The 18,832-nt window shown below is 35.0% G+C and overlaps 1 protein-coding gene across 2 annotated transcripts in view; it reads left to right on the top strand.

Annotated features, from left to right (window-relative positions):
* The window catches only part of Zfpm2 (zinc finger protein, FOG family member 2), a 428,623-nt gene that overhangs the window by 196,017 nt on the left and 213,774 nt on the right, over window positions 1–18,832 (top strand). For both annotated transcript variants that reach the window (XM_027949357.2, XM_027949350.2), the window contains one exon: window positions 17,530–17,648. In XM_027949357.2, coding sequence (XP_027805158.2) covers window positions 17,530–17,648 — 119 coding nt within the window. The remainder of the gene's footprint in view (window positions 1–17,529; window positions 17,649–18,832) is intronic.

Genomic DNA, 18,832 nt, shown 5'->3' with positions numbered 1-18,832 from the left:
CATTGAAATACCTCATTTACCTTATTCTGATATCTTCTGTTTCACTTAAACATGTGCATGTGTTGAGTGTATACTATTTTTTAAGACTAGAAGTATACACAGGAAGTCAGGTGATTTGTTAGGTTTCTTTTAGGATCCAAAAAGATGTGTACTTCCTGGGGATCTATTGAAATGCATAAAATTAAAGGCAATAAAATACCTTAGTGATATTAGTAGACTGTTTAGTTTGAGGTGCATTTCCTCAATTGGAAGTTAAATAAGAACATCCTGAAGTAAAACTCTCTGAAGAACTCAACTTCTTTTCCTTTAGAGAGAGGAAAATAGGATCCCCCTTACTCCTTTACCATGGATTGAAACAGTATATTGTTAGGGAGAGTGGAAACAGAATTCCACAGCCAATGGGGAACATTACTCTATGACTCCCTGATTCAACTCAGTTCATAAAAGCTCATCAGTATTTTTCTTTTTCTTTTCCTTACGAACAGATTTGGAAGAAATTAAAACTTTTAAGAGTATTAAAAAAGAATCTTTAGTTTTCTGATTTTTAAGTGTTGTAGGCTTTCTTTCATTTATCACTTTACGTTCACATTGTTCTATATAATTTGTCACTTTGTATACTTTTACAAATATTATCTTCCCTTCCCTTTCTCTTCTCTCTTTCCTTTCCCCTGCTTCCTTCCTATCTTTCTCTATATATTCAAATAACACTTTTAAACCTTTACTTTTGTCTTAACATAGTGCTAGACCTAATGAACAATGGTGATTGGGCGTGAGGACTTCCTTCACCAAGCATATTAAGCTGGGAATAGTCAGCCAGACTTTAACATTGACAGCTCTCAATCATATATATACTTCTGTGCACATACATGCTATAGTGTGGCAGGTGCTCTGGTGGATGTTGGTGAAACAGCACTTGGGGATGTGGACTATCCTAAGTCAGGGTTGATGGGTTATTGAAAAGCATTTTGGAAGATTGCCTTCTAATGTCCATTTTTCTTGTATTATATACACTATATGAAGTTATACAACCTGGATTCTATAGTTTTCTTCAGTAACAGAATGCTAAGACAAAATATCATGTTTCAAAATAAATTTCTTAATAATAGGATCAGGAAAACTTCATAGAGTAAACAATTTAAGGGATGCTCATAGTATAGATGCTAGACTATTTATAAAAGAAATGAAGATTTGACATTTAATTTGAAATAGTAGAATACATTTAAGACTAATAGTATTTTGGGGCTGGGGATATGACTCAAGGGTAACACGCTCGCCTGGCATGCACAGGGCGCTGGGTTCGATCCTCAGCACCACATAAAAATAAAATAAAGATGTTGTGTCCACCGAAAACTGAAAAATAAATATTAAAAAAATTCTCTCTCTCTCTCTCTCTCTCTCTCTCTCTCTCTCTCTCTCTCTCTGTCTCTCTCTCTCTCTCTCTCTCTCTTTCTCTCTCTCTCTCTCTTAAAAAAAAGACTAATAGTATTCTAAGAGAGGTCAAGTAGAGAGTGCCATGATTTGGAATTGGAATCTTCCTAATGATACTGGCCTCTTCTTCTCTCCTAATTGTATTGTGTATGTGCGAATTAATTTCACTTAAGTGCTTTGGAATCTTTTCTAGTAAATAATCTCATTTCAAATTTTGTTTATATTATTCTTTTGCTTCTAGCTCCTGTCTCCAACTTGAGCTCTGGTTTTGCTAGCTTTATTATAAGTCCACATAACAGAGTTGAAACTGAAAAGGTTTTACTCAGATTCTGTGTTCTCATGTGCTTATAATTTCATATTAAGGTGGGGGTGTTGCTTCTTTGTAGATGCACCATGGATTTGAAGTATTGACTTAATGATCTTCAGTTGAGCAGATTACTTCAGGAAAGTGATCTCTAAATGCAAGATGGTTGCAGGCTCAGATACAAAGGCAACATTCATTGCTTGTTATTTCTGCAAATAATTCAATAATTGGATTGATCAGAACTAAAAGCCATGTTTGCTCATGCATCCACAATCTTTTCTAACCTATCATGAGCTAGTAACAAGTCATAGTAAATATAATCTTTGTGTTGTAGCCGTGATCTGTTCGTAATTTGTTGGCTTTATGAATTCAAAAGGGTGAATTATAATATACCTGAAAAATACCATTTTTTCCTTCAAACTGTGCTTTGCTTGGATTTAGCATTCTTGATTTTGAAGCTTAACTTATTAAAATGACCAAAATTAATGATGTAATGATAATAATAATATATCTGCATTTTATAGGATTCTAAGGAATAACCTTTAATTTTATAAAGAGATATTTGTGGGGGCAGGAAAGATGGTGGAATGAGATGAACATCATAACCCTAGATACTTGTAAGACTGCACATAGGGTGTGATGCTATATCATGTACAGCCAGAGAAATGAAAAGTTGTGCTGCAATTGTGTACAATGAATCAAAATGCATATTGCAGTCATATATAACTAATTAAAATAACTAAAAATTTGAATCAAGATTAAGTAAATAGATAAAAGGAAAATGATTAAAAGTAAATATGTTAAAATTAAAAAAGGTAAAATTTTGTTAAAAATTAAATGAAAATTGCATGCAAAAAAAGAAGATATTTGTAAGTATGACTATAGTGATTAATATTTTTGAAGAAATTGTGGAGAGAATGCCTGTCTGTACTTGAAATATTTCCAATTTTCCTACCAAGAAGTTAGGATTGTCTCTGGCTTTATAATGTGATTGTACATTATATATTGAGTGATTATTATTCAGTATATCAGCGCTTGTTTGGAAATTATGCTACTTCCTAGTAGCCATCTCTCAAGTAAGTGGGTGATTGTTGCTACACTTTAATCTTGATTAACTCTTCTCTCTCACATTGTCATATTTAATTGCATTAATTTGAGTGAAAGTGTTCTATTGAGTTGAAAGGAATAAGAGGTAATATGTATGTCTATACTAAATAACTTTGAAAACCTAAGGACCAATATGCTTCAAAACAAAAAGATGGTGGTAATTAATAAAGATACTATTGCTTTCTTTTATGTGGTTTACCATGGACATTAGTTTATTTGCCTGTTGGTTCCCCCAAAGTCTATTGTGAAAGTAAGACCACAGGTAAAACTCAATACAATGTCAGACATATTATAAGTACTAACTGTTACACATTTTAATCTTCACTATTTTATAGTTGAGGACACTTGAAGAAGAATATGAAAACATCTAAGGATGGTCAGTGAGGTAGAATAAACATTTCTTATATTTTAAATGTGATTGTGTGAGGATCTTTTCACTAATGTACAAACATATTCCTCATTTTCTTCTCTCTGGGACTCTGTAATGTCAGGATAATGTCAGTGGAGCAGTTAATCCTGGTTACCTGGAAATGGAATGGGTGACCCACTTTGATGTTGACCTTCACAGCTACATACCTTTGCCTGGCTTAGCTATGAAGCAAGAAAGAAATACCAGCACGGGGTTACTTTGGCTGAATCTGTCCATTACCTATGTGGCTAGAATCCATTCTGCGAGCTGTTCATGTCACCTGTTGGTTCCGGTAGAATCTCTACACCTCTTTATTTTTCTTCATCTGGAGTGAATGTTGTTCTAGTACTAGTTTGACCAATTGCAATTATCAAGCGACTCTGTATATTGAATGCAAGTAGTTTTTATCCATTCGCTTCATTTTCTTTTTTTTCTTCTCTTTTTTGATGTTGCTGTTGTACTGATGATTTAAACTAGGGATCCTTTACCACTGAGCTCCCAGTCCTTTTAATTTTTTGACCACTCCAGTCCTTTTTTTTTTTTTTTAATTTTGAGACAGCGTCTCTCTGAGTTGCTTAGACTGGCCTTAACTTGTGATCCTCCTGCCTTAGTGTTCCAAGTTGCTGGGATTACCTGCATTCATTGTCTTTTTCTATTATTCTCAATTATAAAATGCTAAGAGAAAATGTATAATATATATTGAGAACTTACTCAATTCCCAGCATTATACTGAGTTCTTAACCTATATGGTCTTCTGTTTACAAATTATGAGGAACAATTAGGAAATTAAATTGATGCCCAAGTTAAGTAACAAGAAGTCACTGGATACAGACAATACAAGCTATTGCTCAGAATGGTCAACGAAGATTTTTCTTATATGGTATTGCAACACAGTAGTGTGTGTGTGTGTGTGTATGTGTGTGTGTGTACATATATATACACACATATATATTTCAATATATATTCCATATATATGTATGTATATAATGGGTAACTATATATTCCATAAATATATTGTCCATATAGATTATATATATGAAATATACAGTACCCATATATATGTATGGGCTATATATATGGGCACTCTCTATATATCTTCTGTAAATCATAAAAAGTGAGCACTACACATATGATTTATGATTTTTATGATTTACAGAATCTATGTAAGAATTGGTCAAATCGTTCTTAATGATGCCTCATTTGTCATCTGATTGTCTATATTTGCCATTATTTCCTAGGAAGCTCTTAAAAGTATCATAGCTTCCTTATACTAGGAAATAAAAATTGAGGGCTGCTCATAAGGAGAAAATATTATAAATTCTCACTACAAATTGAAAGTAAAATGCTTGTGCCTGTGCTCTTTGTAATGCAAATCATCATTTTGACTCAAGCTAAGAATTTTGCATAATGATTTCCATATTGCTGCACCTATTATACTTTATTCTGGATAACTGATATTTAAGATGAACAGTATAAAGAAACCATAGTGGATTTACAAAATGCTATCTACTGTTTTTGGGTGTAATTAAGTCAGTGAATCTACAGAGAATATCAGACACCACTGATTTATTTGGCAGCTTATAGTAAGGTTTTTTTTTTTTTTTTTGCATTTATACCCATCTTTCTTATTAAAATAAAAACATGTTCATATTTAGCAGGTATACATTATTCCAAACATATTTTCTGGCTTCAGATACTTATGGAATCTCTTGATATTAGCAGGCAACATCTATCATAGTAGAGCTTTACAAATGTCTTTTAAATCTAATACCTTTAAACTATTTGAGTATTCTGATATAGTCATCAAACAATAATCATGATCTTAAATACATAGGTTTTTCTTTTAAACCAAAGAAGTTGACTTCTCTCATCATATGAATAGTTTAGATAATTTGCGCCCACTCCTGGGTGCTTGATTTGGATGCCAAGCATCATGCCATTAGTCCTGCATCAGCTCACCAGAACTTCACTTAGTCAGTCATAGGAAAAAAAGATGAAAAGGGATTTTCTATCTCTAAGCTTTGTAAACTGAGAGGACACAGTAGATACACTTACAGATGAGCTCATATCTCTGATCATTAGTGCTTGCTATGAGGTGATAGCTTCCAGGATCATTATCTCAACATCATATGAAACCATCAAAAAATAGCAAAGTAAGTTTTTTTAATATAATAAGAATATCATATAATAAAAGGGTCATATTATTTAAGTTAAAGCCATCTTATGTTTTGTAAAAATTTTTAGAAATATCATTTTGACTAAGACATACCCAGCTACAGCAATTGAAAAATAGAAACTTTTACCATTATTTATAACTTCTATGGTCTTAGAACTGCTTCTCACAACAAATGCCAGCCATTTGTGCCCTCTGACTTGGCAGACATTTCATCTCAAGGCAATGTGTTCTCATTCATGAACCTTGTCTTACAAACAGTTTTATTTGTGACATAATAAACCTGTTTAAATACTCATGTTAACATTGTATTGTGTTCATTTTTTAATGATTTTTACTGATTTGTTCAAAGAGGAGTCTATATCGCTTTAGTTCTTTGACAGCCTTCCCTCTGAGGTGCCATCCTTGTTTCCCCCAGAAGAACTTTTCTCTTGATGGTCAAATTTTATTTTATACACCTTCCCAAAAGCTATGCTACGGTCTTATATTGTGTCATAATTATCTCACCATCATTAGAAAACGTCACATAAAATGTGCTTTAGATTCTTGTTTGTATCTCTAGGATCCCACATTGCACTCAGCATTATAAGTACTTAACAAATCCTTTTAAATGAGCAAATGTGTATTTAGATGAAGTTCAGTTGAATGTGTTTTTGTGTCTAAAATAATTCTGGAAATAATTCTGTGTGCAGAAATTTAATTCCTGTTGGGGTACTGGTCCATGTCTTGAAGGAGTATATGTCCAGGTTCGCTGTCTGGGACCACTTCTCAGAAATGATGGTTTCAGATGCAACCCCTTCTATGTGGAGGAAAGGATGAAATCTTAGATCTGAGCAGAAAATGCTGAATTTATCAAAAGTATACTCATGAGTTATATTATCAGCTAGCTGTCTGCCCTTTCTTCCTAAGTTTATTCCTTCCTTCCTTCCTTCAATTCTGACATATTCCTATTTCATTTTCATTTTGGGAAGGGAAAAGCCAAAGAAAACAGAGAGAGGAGAAGAGAAGAAGAATATATATATATATATATATATATATATATATATATATATATATATTCTAAACAGTCACACTTAACTCAGTGGGTGTGTTCAGCACTAGAAAGTGAGGGCACCACATTAGCTCATTTGCAATAACTGTACATTCTCTCATCCTAGAATTATCTCTGTAGAAAGTGTATCAATGCAAATGGGGAATCATTTGGGTGTGTTTTATATTGTGTATTCTTGGAAAGGAAAACTTAAAACATATCGTATTTTATGCTAGCAATGAGTGGTATATTTAATCAGACAAGTTCCCACTTATTTATTTAATAACTGAATATTTTCTCTGAACAATCATTGTCAGTGTTAGGAGGGGAAAGTCCATTGTCTAAAGCACATGTATCTTAGATTTTTTCTTTCTGAAACTTTTGGAAGAGAAATGTAAAAGTTTAGTTTGAACTCTGATAATCCCATAATAAGTTTACCACCCTCCTTCCTGCAATGCTTCCCAAGTGTTTTGTTTTTTAATCTTTCCAACCACCTTGCCTCCTTCAGAACTTGCCCTGTGGCCCTGTCCTTCAGGCATGCACATTCTGCTTTCCAAATTGACTGGCAGCTAATCTTATAAATGAATCCACTCTAATGGCTGCTGATATGATACTGGGGCTTGAGGTCAATACTTCCACCTAGTTAAGTTGTTAATTTTTTTTTTTTTTTAGAAGAGACAGTCTGATAAAGTATAAGAGGGTCGGAAAATGAGGGTTGGAATCTTATATCACTACCAATTTTGTAAATTCAAGTCCCTTTAGCTTTGAGCTCCATCCCAATAAATTCAATGGTAAAATTATACCTTCTGTATATCCTTTGTACATCCCTATTAGATACAAAGCACTGTGGAGGTACATGGAAAGTTGCATATAGGCAGATAGTATTGTAAGGAAGAAACAGAAGAAAAATATGAGACTTAAGACAAAATCTCATTCTGTGAGACTTGAAAGGGAAATATCAACTATGGACTCCTGACACAGAAGCTGTGTCAATCAGGAAAGTGTTCCTCAGACGATGGCAGAGAAACTTTAAAGGATGATTGGGTTTAAATGTAACATGGATGAGTATTTTGAGAAATACATTATACAGCCAACTCCTTTAATACACAAGATTGATTATGTGCTGCACCTAAAAAGCAGCGTTGAGGAGTCTGCTTTCAGTGGTTTTTTTTTTTTTTGTCATTTATATGTAACTTAAAATATATACAATTGTGGAAATATATAAGCATCAATAAATGTCTCCTGAATTATGAGGAAATGACAATGGTTTGCTTGATCTTTAGAAATTTGACTTTCAGAAGTATTTTGTGAAACCAAAAACATATTCAACAATATAAAGTTCAAACTTGAGAAATAAGCAACTTTGGGTCAGTATTATGGTCTAGAAATTAGATCCTTTAGGAACTAAGATGATTTCAAACTAAATAATTATATATTGCTATCATGGAAAGTGGCACACAGTAAAAGAATATGAAAGTGATATAGTTACTGTTTTTTGTTTTTAGTACTGCTTAGGATTTATTGTCTTAAACTTAGGGATTTCTTGGAACATTTCAATATTATATGTGGTGAAATGGCACTAGTGTTAGAGATAATAGAGTCCTGGGATTAATGTTCATTAGTAATATGTCAAGGATCTTTAGGGCTCTATTTCCACTTTATTTTTCAACTCTTTTTTTTTTTAAAAAATAATCAAGTGGTACTTTTTGTATTGCTCTCTAAATAAAAATTTAAAAATCTATAATGGATTACTACTTTTAGATGGGTCGTCTACACATTTCTATTATGGGCTGAGAGTTTTTAACAGTGAATTATTCTTTGGATTAGATAAAGAGCTTTCAAAGTTATGCCCTATTTTTTTCCCAGGTTAATTGTTCATCTGTTATATCATTCTGCCATCATTTGGTTTTCTCATATTGTGCACCAAAAAGTCAATTCACCACTCCTAACTGGAGCCTCACACAGAGACCTTTCCTCTAGGCAAAACTGATTCTATTGCAATAGATACCTAAGAATGTTTATCTGTCCAAGCCTGTCAGTACATGTCCTTTCATCTCCATCTAAATCTTCTCACCATGTTGAAAAATATGACTATATCTTAGTTTATTATAGGCATAGAGCTAAGACAGTATCTACTAAGTTACAGAAGAGTATATTTGTGGTCATTAAAAATCAGCCATTACTTGTGGTAAGTTCTTTTGTAAAGGAACTATTTTCTTAATCATTATAACCCATGAAGAAAGCACACAATTGAGTTCATGTCTGCTAAGTATGAAACAAAAATTAACTAAAATTTTAAAAAAATTAACTAAAATTTACAACCATAAACAACCATGATTTTCATTGATGTTCTTATCCCAAATGTTCCTTAAAAATTATTCCTTCCTAATTTACCAGACAGGATCTATGGTTGATTTTAATCCCAAATTTCTTCTTCGAAGTTTCTCCTCCCAGGGAAACCAGGCCCTCTCTGACCAGCACTCTGCATGTCCTGACCTCTCTGTGTCCCTCCTGCTGGTACACTGACTGCTGGCCATTGCTATCCCACTGCTGTTTCCTCTGTCGACCAGCCAAGCCCACTTTCTTCCATGATGATTCACCCCGCACTGCAGAGCTCCCAAAACATAACCTCGCTCTGTTTCTCAAGATTTGGATCAGGAAATGGTATTAGGTCAGCCTGTTGTGACAAGGAGTGTTGTCTGGAAGGTCAGAGGGGGTTTCTGGCAGCAGAGAAGCACACTGTGCCAGGTTTTTGAGCAAGTAGTATGGACTCCCCCTTCTCCTTCAGCAGCTGAAAAGTCTCCAATAGCTGCAGCTCCTCTTTCCAATGACTTTTCCAAACATTTGTCAGAGCTAGTTACATTCCAGCTAAATATCTTCTGATACCTGTGATATCTTTTTTTCCTCCTTCTTTGTTCATTTACATAGACCATAGAACTAAGAGCAAAATATTGGAATTCCTTTTTCCCAACCTTGAATATGGTCTCCGTAGAATAAAATTTATTTTGTATGTGAATATGCAGATGAAATTTTTCCAGTTATTTCAGATCATAGTGTTTTGAAAAAGTACCCAGAATTTTCTACTTCATTACCAATAATATTGTTACTTACATATGCATTTCATCTCTACCATTTTTCTATCTTTATGATGATAATTGGAAGATTTCGATGTGCTTTATGATAGATAAAAAGAATATCTAGCCTCAGAATTGATCCTTAAGGCTAGTTGGAATAATAAGATAAAATATTCCTAAGTTTGTAAACACTATCAATATTTGGTTGTATACACATGTAAATATGCTTTCCAAACAATGCTGTACACATTGATTCCTATGACTTCATAAAAACTAGAGCCCAAGGGAGCATTTTACATTCTTGAGAAATGCATTGATTTAGGTTGCTCTAGGTTTTAGACAATTCCAGTGTCTTCATGTAGAGTTTTTAGGTATTGAATGCATTGTGTGAAAAGGGAATGTTTCTATTTTGCCACCACCATTATGTTATCTTTTCCAGTGCAATTACAAGCTAATTCAGGGCTCTTTGTGTTAGACTAATAGCTTCTGATTCACTGCTGTCACCCAGTTCCTCTTCATGCTCTTTTAATACCATCTGCAGTGCCCCCAGCACTTACCTAGGGTGAGCATTTTTCTCTAAGTAGAGAGTCATCTTTGGCAAATCATTAATGGAACATCAAAAAGATCCCATCTGTTAGAGTTACATATGGCTAAGATCAGAATTATCAAATATCTCATTTTTTTCTTTATTCTTTTTTTCTTTTTTTTCCCCTTTCTTATCCACACAATAAATGTAGTTGTCAGCAGGATAAGTTCATGCGCCGGATAAGGTCACAATTTCATTTAGTGACAACTTCCAACAGTAGGAACTTACAAGGTTCGATTTATTAAAGAGTCAGAAGGGATAAGATCACTGCTTGGCCAGCCTGATTTATCAGGGTTTGACTGGAGTACTTGAATAGGGAATGTCGTATTTCAAGTTTATGTTCAAAACTAGTTTAGTGTGTGTTGTGACTGTATGACTCAAAAACTGAGAAGGGAAATTAGAAAAGGTATCCCTATAAGGCAATTTGTAGCTACCAATGAAGAACTATCGTTTACTGAGCCAAACCATGCTTAGAGATGGATCAATATAGCATAAAATAAATGGTGCCATTTGTCTTAAAATGCAGATGAAACATGCTGTTAGTAATGCCTCAGGAAATTCAGAGTGACAAGACTGTAGTTTGGCTGTGCAGATAATCAACAGTGAAATGATCTAACCCTCTCATGTATCTGGCAGGCAGCTGTCAAATGGTTAAACCATAAAATAGCAAGAGCTCTGCCATACTTTCACCACCTTGGCTGACTTTGAAAATGTTTTGAGACTTTTAGAATCTTTGAGCGCTTTTTGAACTCAGCATGACTTCAGGGCTGTCCATGTTTGATACCATGATGTATAATGTTTTCCAACCATGAAGAAAATATAAATATGGGTTCTGACGCTATAGCCTTCTGCTATAGTAAGGCCTGATAAATATTATGAGCCAATTCATGTGGTCTGCTTTGAAATTTGGTTATATATTTAAAACCAAGTTTAAACCAATCCAGAATTTATTTTCAGCAAATGAAATATGATCTTCTGTCATCTCATTTACTTGAAACCATGTTCTTCTATGAAATCTGTGCCTAGAGTTAAGAAGAGATGTTCTGTAAATACCATATATGTTTATATCTTCAACTTAATGCTAATTCAGTTGAAGCATGATTGCTGATAACTCTGTTTAAAAGGCTCACATCTTGGCTGTTCCTCTTTGGTGTGCTACTCTTTTCATCTCCTTTGCTTTCTAAAGAGTCATCGAAAGGCTCTATTAAAAAGAGACAAAACAATGTCTTGATAGCTCTTTCTTCGAAAAAGATTTGAGGGCATCCCTAGTGACTTCAAATATTTTTTTAAGTAGTGAATTTCTTTATTTAGGCCAAAACTAGATTGATATTTTTAAAGCTGACGGATGTTTGGTAGTGATTTGACTTAGGACAGTTTTTTTTTTTTTTTTTTAAGTGAAGCTATCATAAGTCTTTGAGTAATCACAGACTTTTAAAAGTATGCATTATCAAGAAGATAAGGGAAGCAGCCCTCAGCACTAACAATATTATCTTTTACCAAAATTGATTAGTCCATCCTATGTGTCTCAAATATTTTCTGTGAACTTACCCAGTATATTAAAAAAAAATAGGGCTTCTTTCTGAAGGATAACAGTAGAATTGTGAACTGGACAGAGAAGAGAAGCTTTTCTTTTTCTTCTTGCTCCATTATTTCACATTTGGCCTAATATATATAAGTGCAGCAGAAGGCTGAGCAAATAAAATGCATGATTGCTGTAATACAAAGAGAAGACAAATTAAGACAACTTTCTTTGGATTTTAAAATCAACTTTAACTGTTAAAATTGAAGTGCATGATATTACCAAATTTTTTTCATCTAATTAATTATAACCAACTTGTATTTTGCAAATACCATTCAGCACAAGCTATATTACTTAAGCAGATAAAAAGAAGTAAAACACATATCCATATATCAAGGTATTTGTAATCCTGTCAAGATAGAATAAGTTATCCAGGGGCACCTCTAGGGCATAATTAAATATGAAACTGTCTGGTATTGGGTATAAATGCAATGGGACTCTGAGGGAAGAATTCAGTGTGTTCTTGAGTTCACAGCTGCTTTGTGAAAAAGAACAGCTTTGGGCTTGATCTTCCAACATTAATAGGGTCTCTTAAGGCAGGCCAAAGGATGGTCTGTTTGCTGGGTAGCAGAACAATTCTCAGAAAATTGTGGGAGCTGAGCTGGAGATAAGGAAAAAGGCATGGGGGAAGAACCCATTCTTGAGAGGAGTAGGACCCAAAAGTCAGGCAGACAGACACTGTGGAGCAACCTCATGGTGATAAAAATTTAAGGACAGATGCTCAAGTTGAAATGTCCAAAGGGAGCTAGGGCAAGAACTTGTACTAATGGGTGACAAGCTGAGAGTGAAGTTTTAATAAGTTTATCCTGGTGGGGATTTGGAATCTAAATTGGGGCTGGAGTGAATTGAAACTAGTTGGTCATTTAAGTGTGAGTTGATAAAAACCTGGGGGAAATGCTGATAAGAAGGTTGAAGCTGGGAGATGCTGGTAAGTCAAGGTATGGAGAGTGATTTGGATAGAGGTGACAAGGAAGGAGTGTGAACACGGACAATGGTGAACAGTTGGATATGATGATGAAAGCATGTGTGTGTTTGCTTAGCTCCAATTTATTTTTGGTGAATTAATAAATATTCATTAAGTACTTTGCATATGTTATCTGAGTTATACTTCACAGTAACCATTGTAGAATGATTTCATAATTCCTATTCGGTATACAGGAAGTGAAGTAACTTTCTTGGGATCCATGGCTATTGCAGCTACTTTTTTTCCTGTTCAATTTGGAAGCAAGTCTAGGCTGGGTTTTGGCCTCTCATTCTAGAAAATTCCTTTCTTTTCAGGTGTCTACAAACTCCATCTCATCTCTAGTCCATTTCTTACATTCATCAATTTTCAGAATCCTTGAGTGATTCCTTTTCTTTCACATTGTCAGTCCCTTGACTGCTCAGTGGGTACATGGGCACTGGCCTAACCCCTAAAATTCAAATCATTACTAAGCTCTATAACTTCAACTCGACAAGCCATATGAATTCCCTTTCTAGCACTGTTTTCTAGATCCAGGCTTTTTTTGTTTGTTGCTTTATGCCTGGGCCTAACTCACTGTCTAGTTCTTCGGAGATACCAAATACATATTTGTAGAATGAATAAATAAGATAAAGGAGGCAAAAAGGAATGAGCACACAAATCAGGTGTGAATTGGAGCTTTTCCATGATCATTTCAAGTCAAGAATACATTTTATGAAAAGCTGATCCTAGGACTTTGGACTTACTAGCCCCGTGCTCTTTCTGCCTCTTGTAATATATCACATCTTGGAAAAGAAAGCCAGGTTAACATGGAGTGTCCGAGTTGGAACATACCTTACTAAGAAGCAAGTGAGTGAAGACCCCCTTTTCTAACAATGGCTGGCTAACCAAAACTTAGAACAGATGTAACTTGTTAAACTTATTTAAGCCCATTCAACTGGTTAGTAGAGTTAGTACTAAACACCTTTTACTTTTAGTGCAGTGATATTTCCTCTATTTCATGACACTGATTAATCTTTGAAAAAATCTAAAATATCATACTCTTAAGCAACATGTAATTTAGATATAACTTCATTTTATACAATAGCTTACTTCTGTTGCTGTCATTAACCTATTCAGCCTTGGCACTCCATTCATGTTAATTATTTGAACTACGCTTTTGGTTTTTCTAAAGTTGTGAATAAATGAATTTTTTAAAACTATTTTACAATAGAAAAGATTTCCCCAAACCTCAAGTGTAGCTTCTTGGTAAGCAAGAAAGGAGAATTAGTTGTCTAATAAAGTTGAGAAGATGAACTGATGGCTTGGGCAATTACTGGACTTTGTGTTGGGGTCATCTTTAAGAGCTCATAAAAGTATTTTTGGTCTCCTTAAAATTTTAACACATGGCTAGAGACATCTCAAAAACTTTGGAATTATTTGGGTATCACTTTATGATCTGCCCTAAGTTTGTAGTTCTTAATCCATTAAAAGGCAGACCTGCTTGTAAATCCACAGGTCTAGATAAGCAGTCACTGATTGAGTCTGAACCCTTTACAAATCATATATGGCAGTAGAAGACAGAAAGGAAGAGTTACTTTTTCAAAGGGTTTTCAGATATTCTCACAATTCCTCTGGTAACATTTAAATGTGACATGGCTGGGGCTTTTTTTAAGTGTAAAAACAAGCAAATTATTTGGACATTATCTTTATGCAGAAGAATACTCTTAAGTAGAATTTAACTGAAGGATTGAAATATATTTCATTTTTAATTTGTAAATCATAAAGAAATTGTTCAAAATGTAAACATACTTGAAAAAATAATTAGAACTCCTATCTGATAGAAATTAGGCAGTTTCTTTTAAACTAGAAAACTCCTCGTAAAAGGTTTAAATGACATTATCACATATGAACATGCATATGTTTAGAAACATCTTCCCACAGACTTTTTTTTTTTTGACACAGTAGCTTGTTAACTGTATTCTGTCTTTAAGGAAGTTTCTATACAAGGCTGCAGATTCCAATCTATTCATCAAAAAGATTGTACAATTATGAAAAACACTTTCAGAGGAAAAGTCTCCGAAAGGGATTTGTTAGACCACACGGCAAAAGTAAATTATTGTAATTCCATATTCTCTGGACTCTGAATAAGCTTTGATATTTGATACTTGAGCATTAATAGACCATTTACCATTAAAGTATTCAGTTTATAAAACTAACTTTTAGAAGTCTGGACCTGTTAATTTTTTCAGGATTTAACTTCCTCACTGCTGTTCTTCTTTTTTCCCCCCATGGGTTCAATAATTTCTGAAGATTGAACCCAGGAATGATTTACAGGGTCTTGCTAAATTCCATAGAGTAACCTTGAACTTGAAATTCTGCTGGCTCAGTCTCCTGAGTGACTGGCGATTTTTTTTTTTTTTTTTTTTTTTTTTTTGTCTTTAAAAATCCTACCATAATTGTTGAATCTACAAAGGTCTCTTCTCTATAAGAGCTTCATTGTCATGTTCAGAGGAAAAACTGGTCCCCCACAGTAAGTGTTCTTAATATTTTGCAAGGAGACAAGATGGGCCTCCCACCTGTGGCTCAGGCCTGGGTCTTGTCCTTTTGAGCACACAGCCTGGGGATGGGATAACACTGACCATCCAGGGATCCTAATGTGGCCAGAAGGAGCCCCAGACCCATCAGGTGCTGTGAGGTACTTGGACTGAGTGCTGGGGGCCAGGCAGACCTAAACAGCTGTGCCAATGGATCTGCAACCAGAGCTTGTGGACTCCCCGCTTCCCAAGAGCCCAGCACACTCCCACACCCAGAGCTGCCCTCTAACAACCTTCCAGCAGCAGAGCTGTGAGGCCCAGAGCACCAGGTCAATAAGTGCTTCACCAGCAGCATGAGCTGCTCCTTAGTTGGAGGCTTGTCAGAAGTGCCAGGACACGCTCCAGGAACTCACGCCTGCTTCGGAAGGAAACCAGTATGCAGAGTGTGCAGGAGACGCCCGCCATCTGAGACCTCCACTTTGAGCTTCCAGTGGACCCAAGTCAATCGAGCCTGTCCTCTGAAGTGGTCACAACTTCCGTGGCACACTAGGCCCCTTCCCATGAAGCTGAGAAGCATTGTGGCTGAGACCGTGGTGGAAGGTCCCAGCGGCTGGGCCTGTGACGATGGCATCCTTGGAGACCCCCGCTTTAGCAGAGGACTCCGCACTGAAGGAGAGCACGTGGAGTGGAAATGGGACAGGGGCAAGGATCCCCAGTGAGTTAGAGTTCACGGCCCCAGGCAGCTTGGGGTTGCTGGACTTGTAGGATGAAGACAGCAGGTTTAAGGGAGAGGAGCTGGTCAGCAGCACAGCCCCACCCGGTCCTTTTGGCAAGGAGGTAGATGATGTCACACTACTAACTGTGGCGGGCTTTTAGGTGTGCACCACCATGTCAGGCTTGCACTGCTGGTCATTTTTAGCTACTGAGATGGATACCAGAATGAAAACTATTGAGGAGTGTGTATCTGTCTTAATGAGTTCTTTCATTTTCAGTATAGCTGTCAAGTGGTAGAGGAAGGAATCATGAGAAGAATGGAGTATAGTTCTTAAAAGTAAATTTTTGACTGTGAACATGAAATTATTTTGAACGTTGTTTTTTCATTGTCTAGTCAGAAAATTTATATTTCATAATGGAGACAATTTAACCATTGTACAATATATTAACTGATTATAGTTTATGTATTTTGATTTTGGCTTTCAGGATAAGCAATAATATAAACATGTAAAGTTATGTCTGGTATTTTGATTACTAAAAGAGTAAAACAAATCAAGAGAAATAAAGAGGAGGTATTTGAACTCAAGTTGATGATGTTGCTTTTAAAAGCATTGAGGCAGAATCTACATGTTACAAGTTAGCTCTTGGCTTGAGAAGAAGTCAGAAGCAACAATTTTATTACATGTACCTACCTTACTTACATATCATTCAGATAATGCAGTTATTTAATGCATTCTATTCCATTCCAAAGATATGATTTTTAAATATAAAACTGTTTATATGGTAAATGACACAGCAATACTGTCAGGGTATAAGTATCATCAACTTAATTATTTAGAGAGAAGCTTTAATTCCTGATTGAGATTTTGTTTGTTTGTTTGTCTCAAACCATGTCTAGGCTGATGGGCCTTGTTTGAAGTTTTGGAGCCCTCAATTTTTTTTTCCTGTATGTTACTGCAACAAGTATTTAATCAATTTTTTCTTTATTCGGTTGTTTATGTTGTCTTTATTTCTTGCTTCTCTTTAATTATTCCAAAATATTATTCTGGAGGAAATGAAAGGAAGAAAACAATCCTAAACTGAGAATTCCTTAAGTGTTTTTGTCCAAACCCTTTTGTTAACATAAAATTCTACTCAAAATATTAAACAGAGAAAAGTAACAATTTTGTCTAAACATTTTTATTTGAGAAGACAAGCGTCGCTACTTATTGTGCATGTAGCTATTTTATCCACTGAAACTAGTACTAATTTCAAAAAAAGTATCAAGTGCTTTCAAATACCTCCCGATATTATTCTCCAAGAGTCTGAAATAAATATAAGAAATTTAACCCTGTTTTGGCATTGGACCAGTGCTTTTTGAGGAAGTATTATTACAAGTTCTTAAAGACTGAACTTAAGTAAATAATATGTGAAAATGTGCAAAAAAGAAATTGCACTAAATTTGATTATAATTTTAAGGACAATTATAAGGAGTGTTATTTTTCTTTCAGGATTAATAAGGTCAGTTATTTTTTCAGAGAAGTGTGATTGATTCTGTTTATATGAGTCCTGAGAATATTATGCAATAAAGCAAACACAAAAAGAGGTAGCTATTGTTGAAACACAGGTGGTGTAAGTGTTCTAAACATTTCTGTTTTCCTTGTTGCAGGAGAGCTGGAGGTGTTTCAGAAAGATGGGGAACGAAAAATACAGAGTCGGCAGCAACTTCCTGTGGGAACAACCTGGGGGCCGTTTGCTGGGAAAATGGACTTGAATAATAATTCTTTGGTATGTGAATGTTCCTGAGATGCTTGACTCTTAATATTTTGTCATAGCTCAGAAATTATCTCAGCTTACTTCCCAGTGAAATCACTAAAAATAAGTTTGTTTTTTGCTGTTTTCATGCACTACAAAACTTGGATATTTTCCAAGTGGCTTGTCTCTGACAGTAATATACACAGAATTTAGAAGGGAAACAGGTTACTCATATTAAATGGTTGGCTAGTAAGGTAATTTATAAGCTTATTGCTTTATCTACTTAGCCAGACTAAGACTGTTCACATTTAATAATATGTACAATTGCTTTTATTTTTAAGATGACACAAATTAATTGTCATACATTATAGGTTTACATGAGGAATAAGAAATGAACAACTTTGTCATTTCTTGGTAATACTGTTTGTATCTCTAAGAGCAAGGATGAGTGATTAGCATTATAATTTTTGTTAACTCTTGTAGAAGTTCTGAGATCTGAATGATAATTGATTAATTAGGTACTTTAAAAGTTAATGGAAAGGTGGATTATTTGGTCACACTTAAGCCTTATTTTTCATTCAATATATGCTTCCTATTGCTGTTATAAGAAGTCACCATAAACATTGTGGCTTAAAACAACACAAGTTTATTATCTTGCAGTTCTGGAGGTCAGAAGTCCAAAATTGGTCTCACTGGGCTAATACCAAGGTGTCTGCAGGGCCTTGTTCCCTTCCAGATGCTCTAGGGAAGAATCTGTTCTCTTTCCTTTTCCAGCTTCTCAAGGCTGTCTGTGAGCCTGTGCTCATGGCCTGCTTCCATTTTCAAAGCCAGTAATGGCCAGCTGAGTTTTCCTTACATTCACTTTCTAACCTGAGTCTTCTGCCTCCCTCTGCCACATTAATTAACACTTACGATTATGCTGGGTTCCCCTGGGTAACCTAGGCTCATTTCTTTATTTTAAGGCTAGTTATTTAACATGCCTTATTCTATTTGCTTCTTTCATTTCTTTTTGCCATGCAACATTCCCAAATTCCAAAGATTCGGATGTGGGTATCTTTGAGAGGTTACTGCCTACCACATAGGATAAAATGATACTGATAGCTGAAAATCTCTCCCATAAGTGATAAAAATTGGAAAAAAGAATGTTTCAGAAATTTTCTGTATATTTGTTCTCAAGAAAGTCTTTCTCTCTAGATGCCATTTATGTAAGAGGAACC

The sequence above is a fragment of the Marmota flaviventris genome, chromosome 15 (assembly GCF_047511675.1).
Source record: "Marmota flaviventris isolate mMarFla1 chromosome 15, mMarFla1.hap1, whole genome shotgun sequence".
Lineage (NCBI taxonomy): Eukaryota > Metazoa > Chordata > Mammalia > Rodentia > Sciuridae > Marmota > Marmota flaviventris.
Note: the sequence above shows the minus strand (reverse complement) of the source record. Positions and strands in the feature narration are given on the sequence as shown.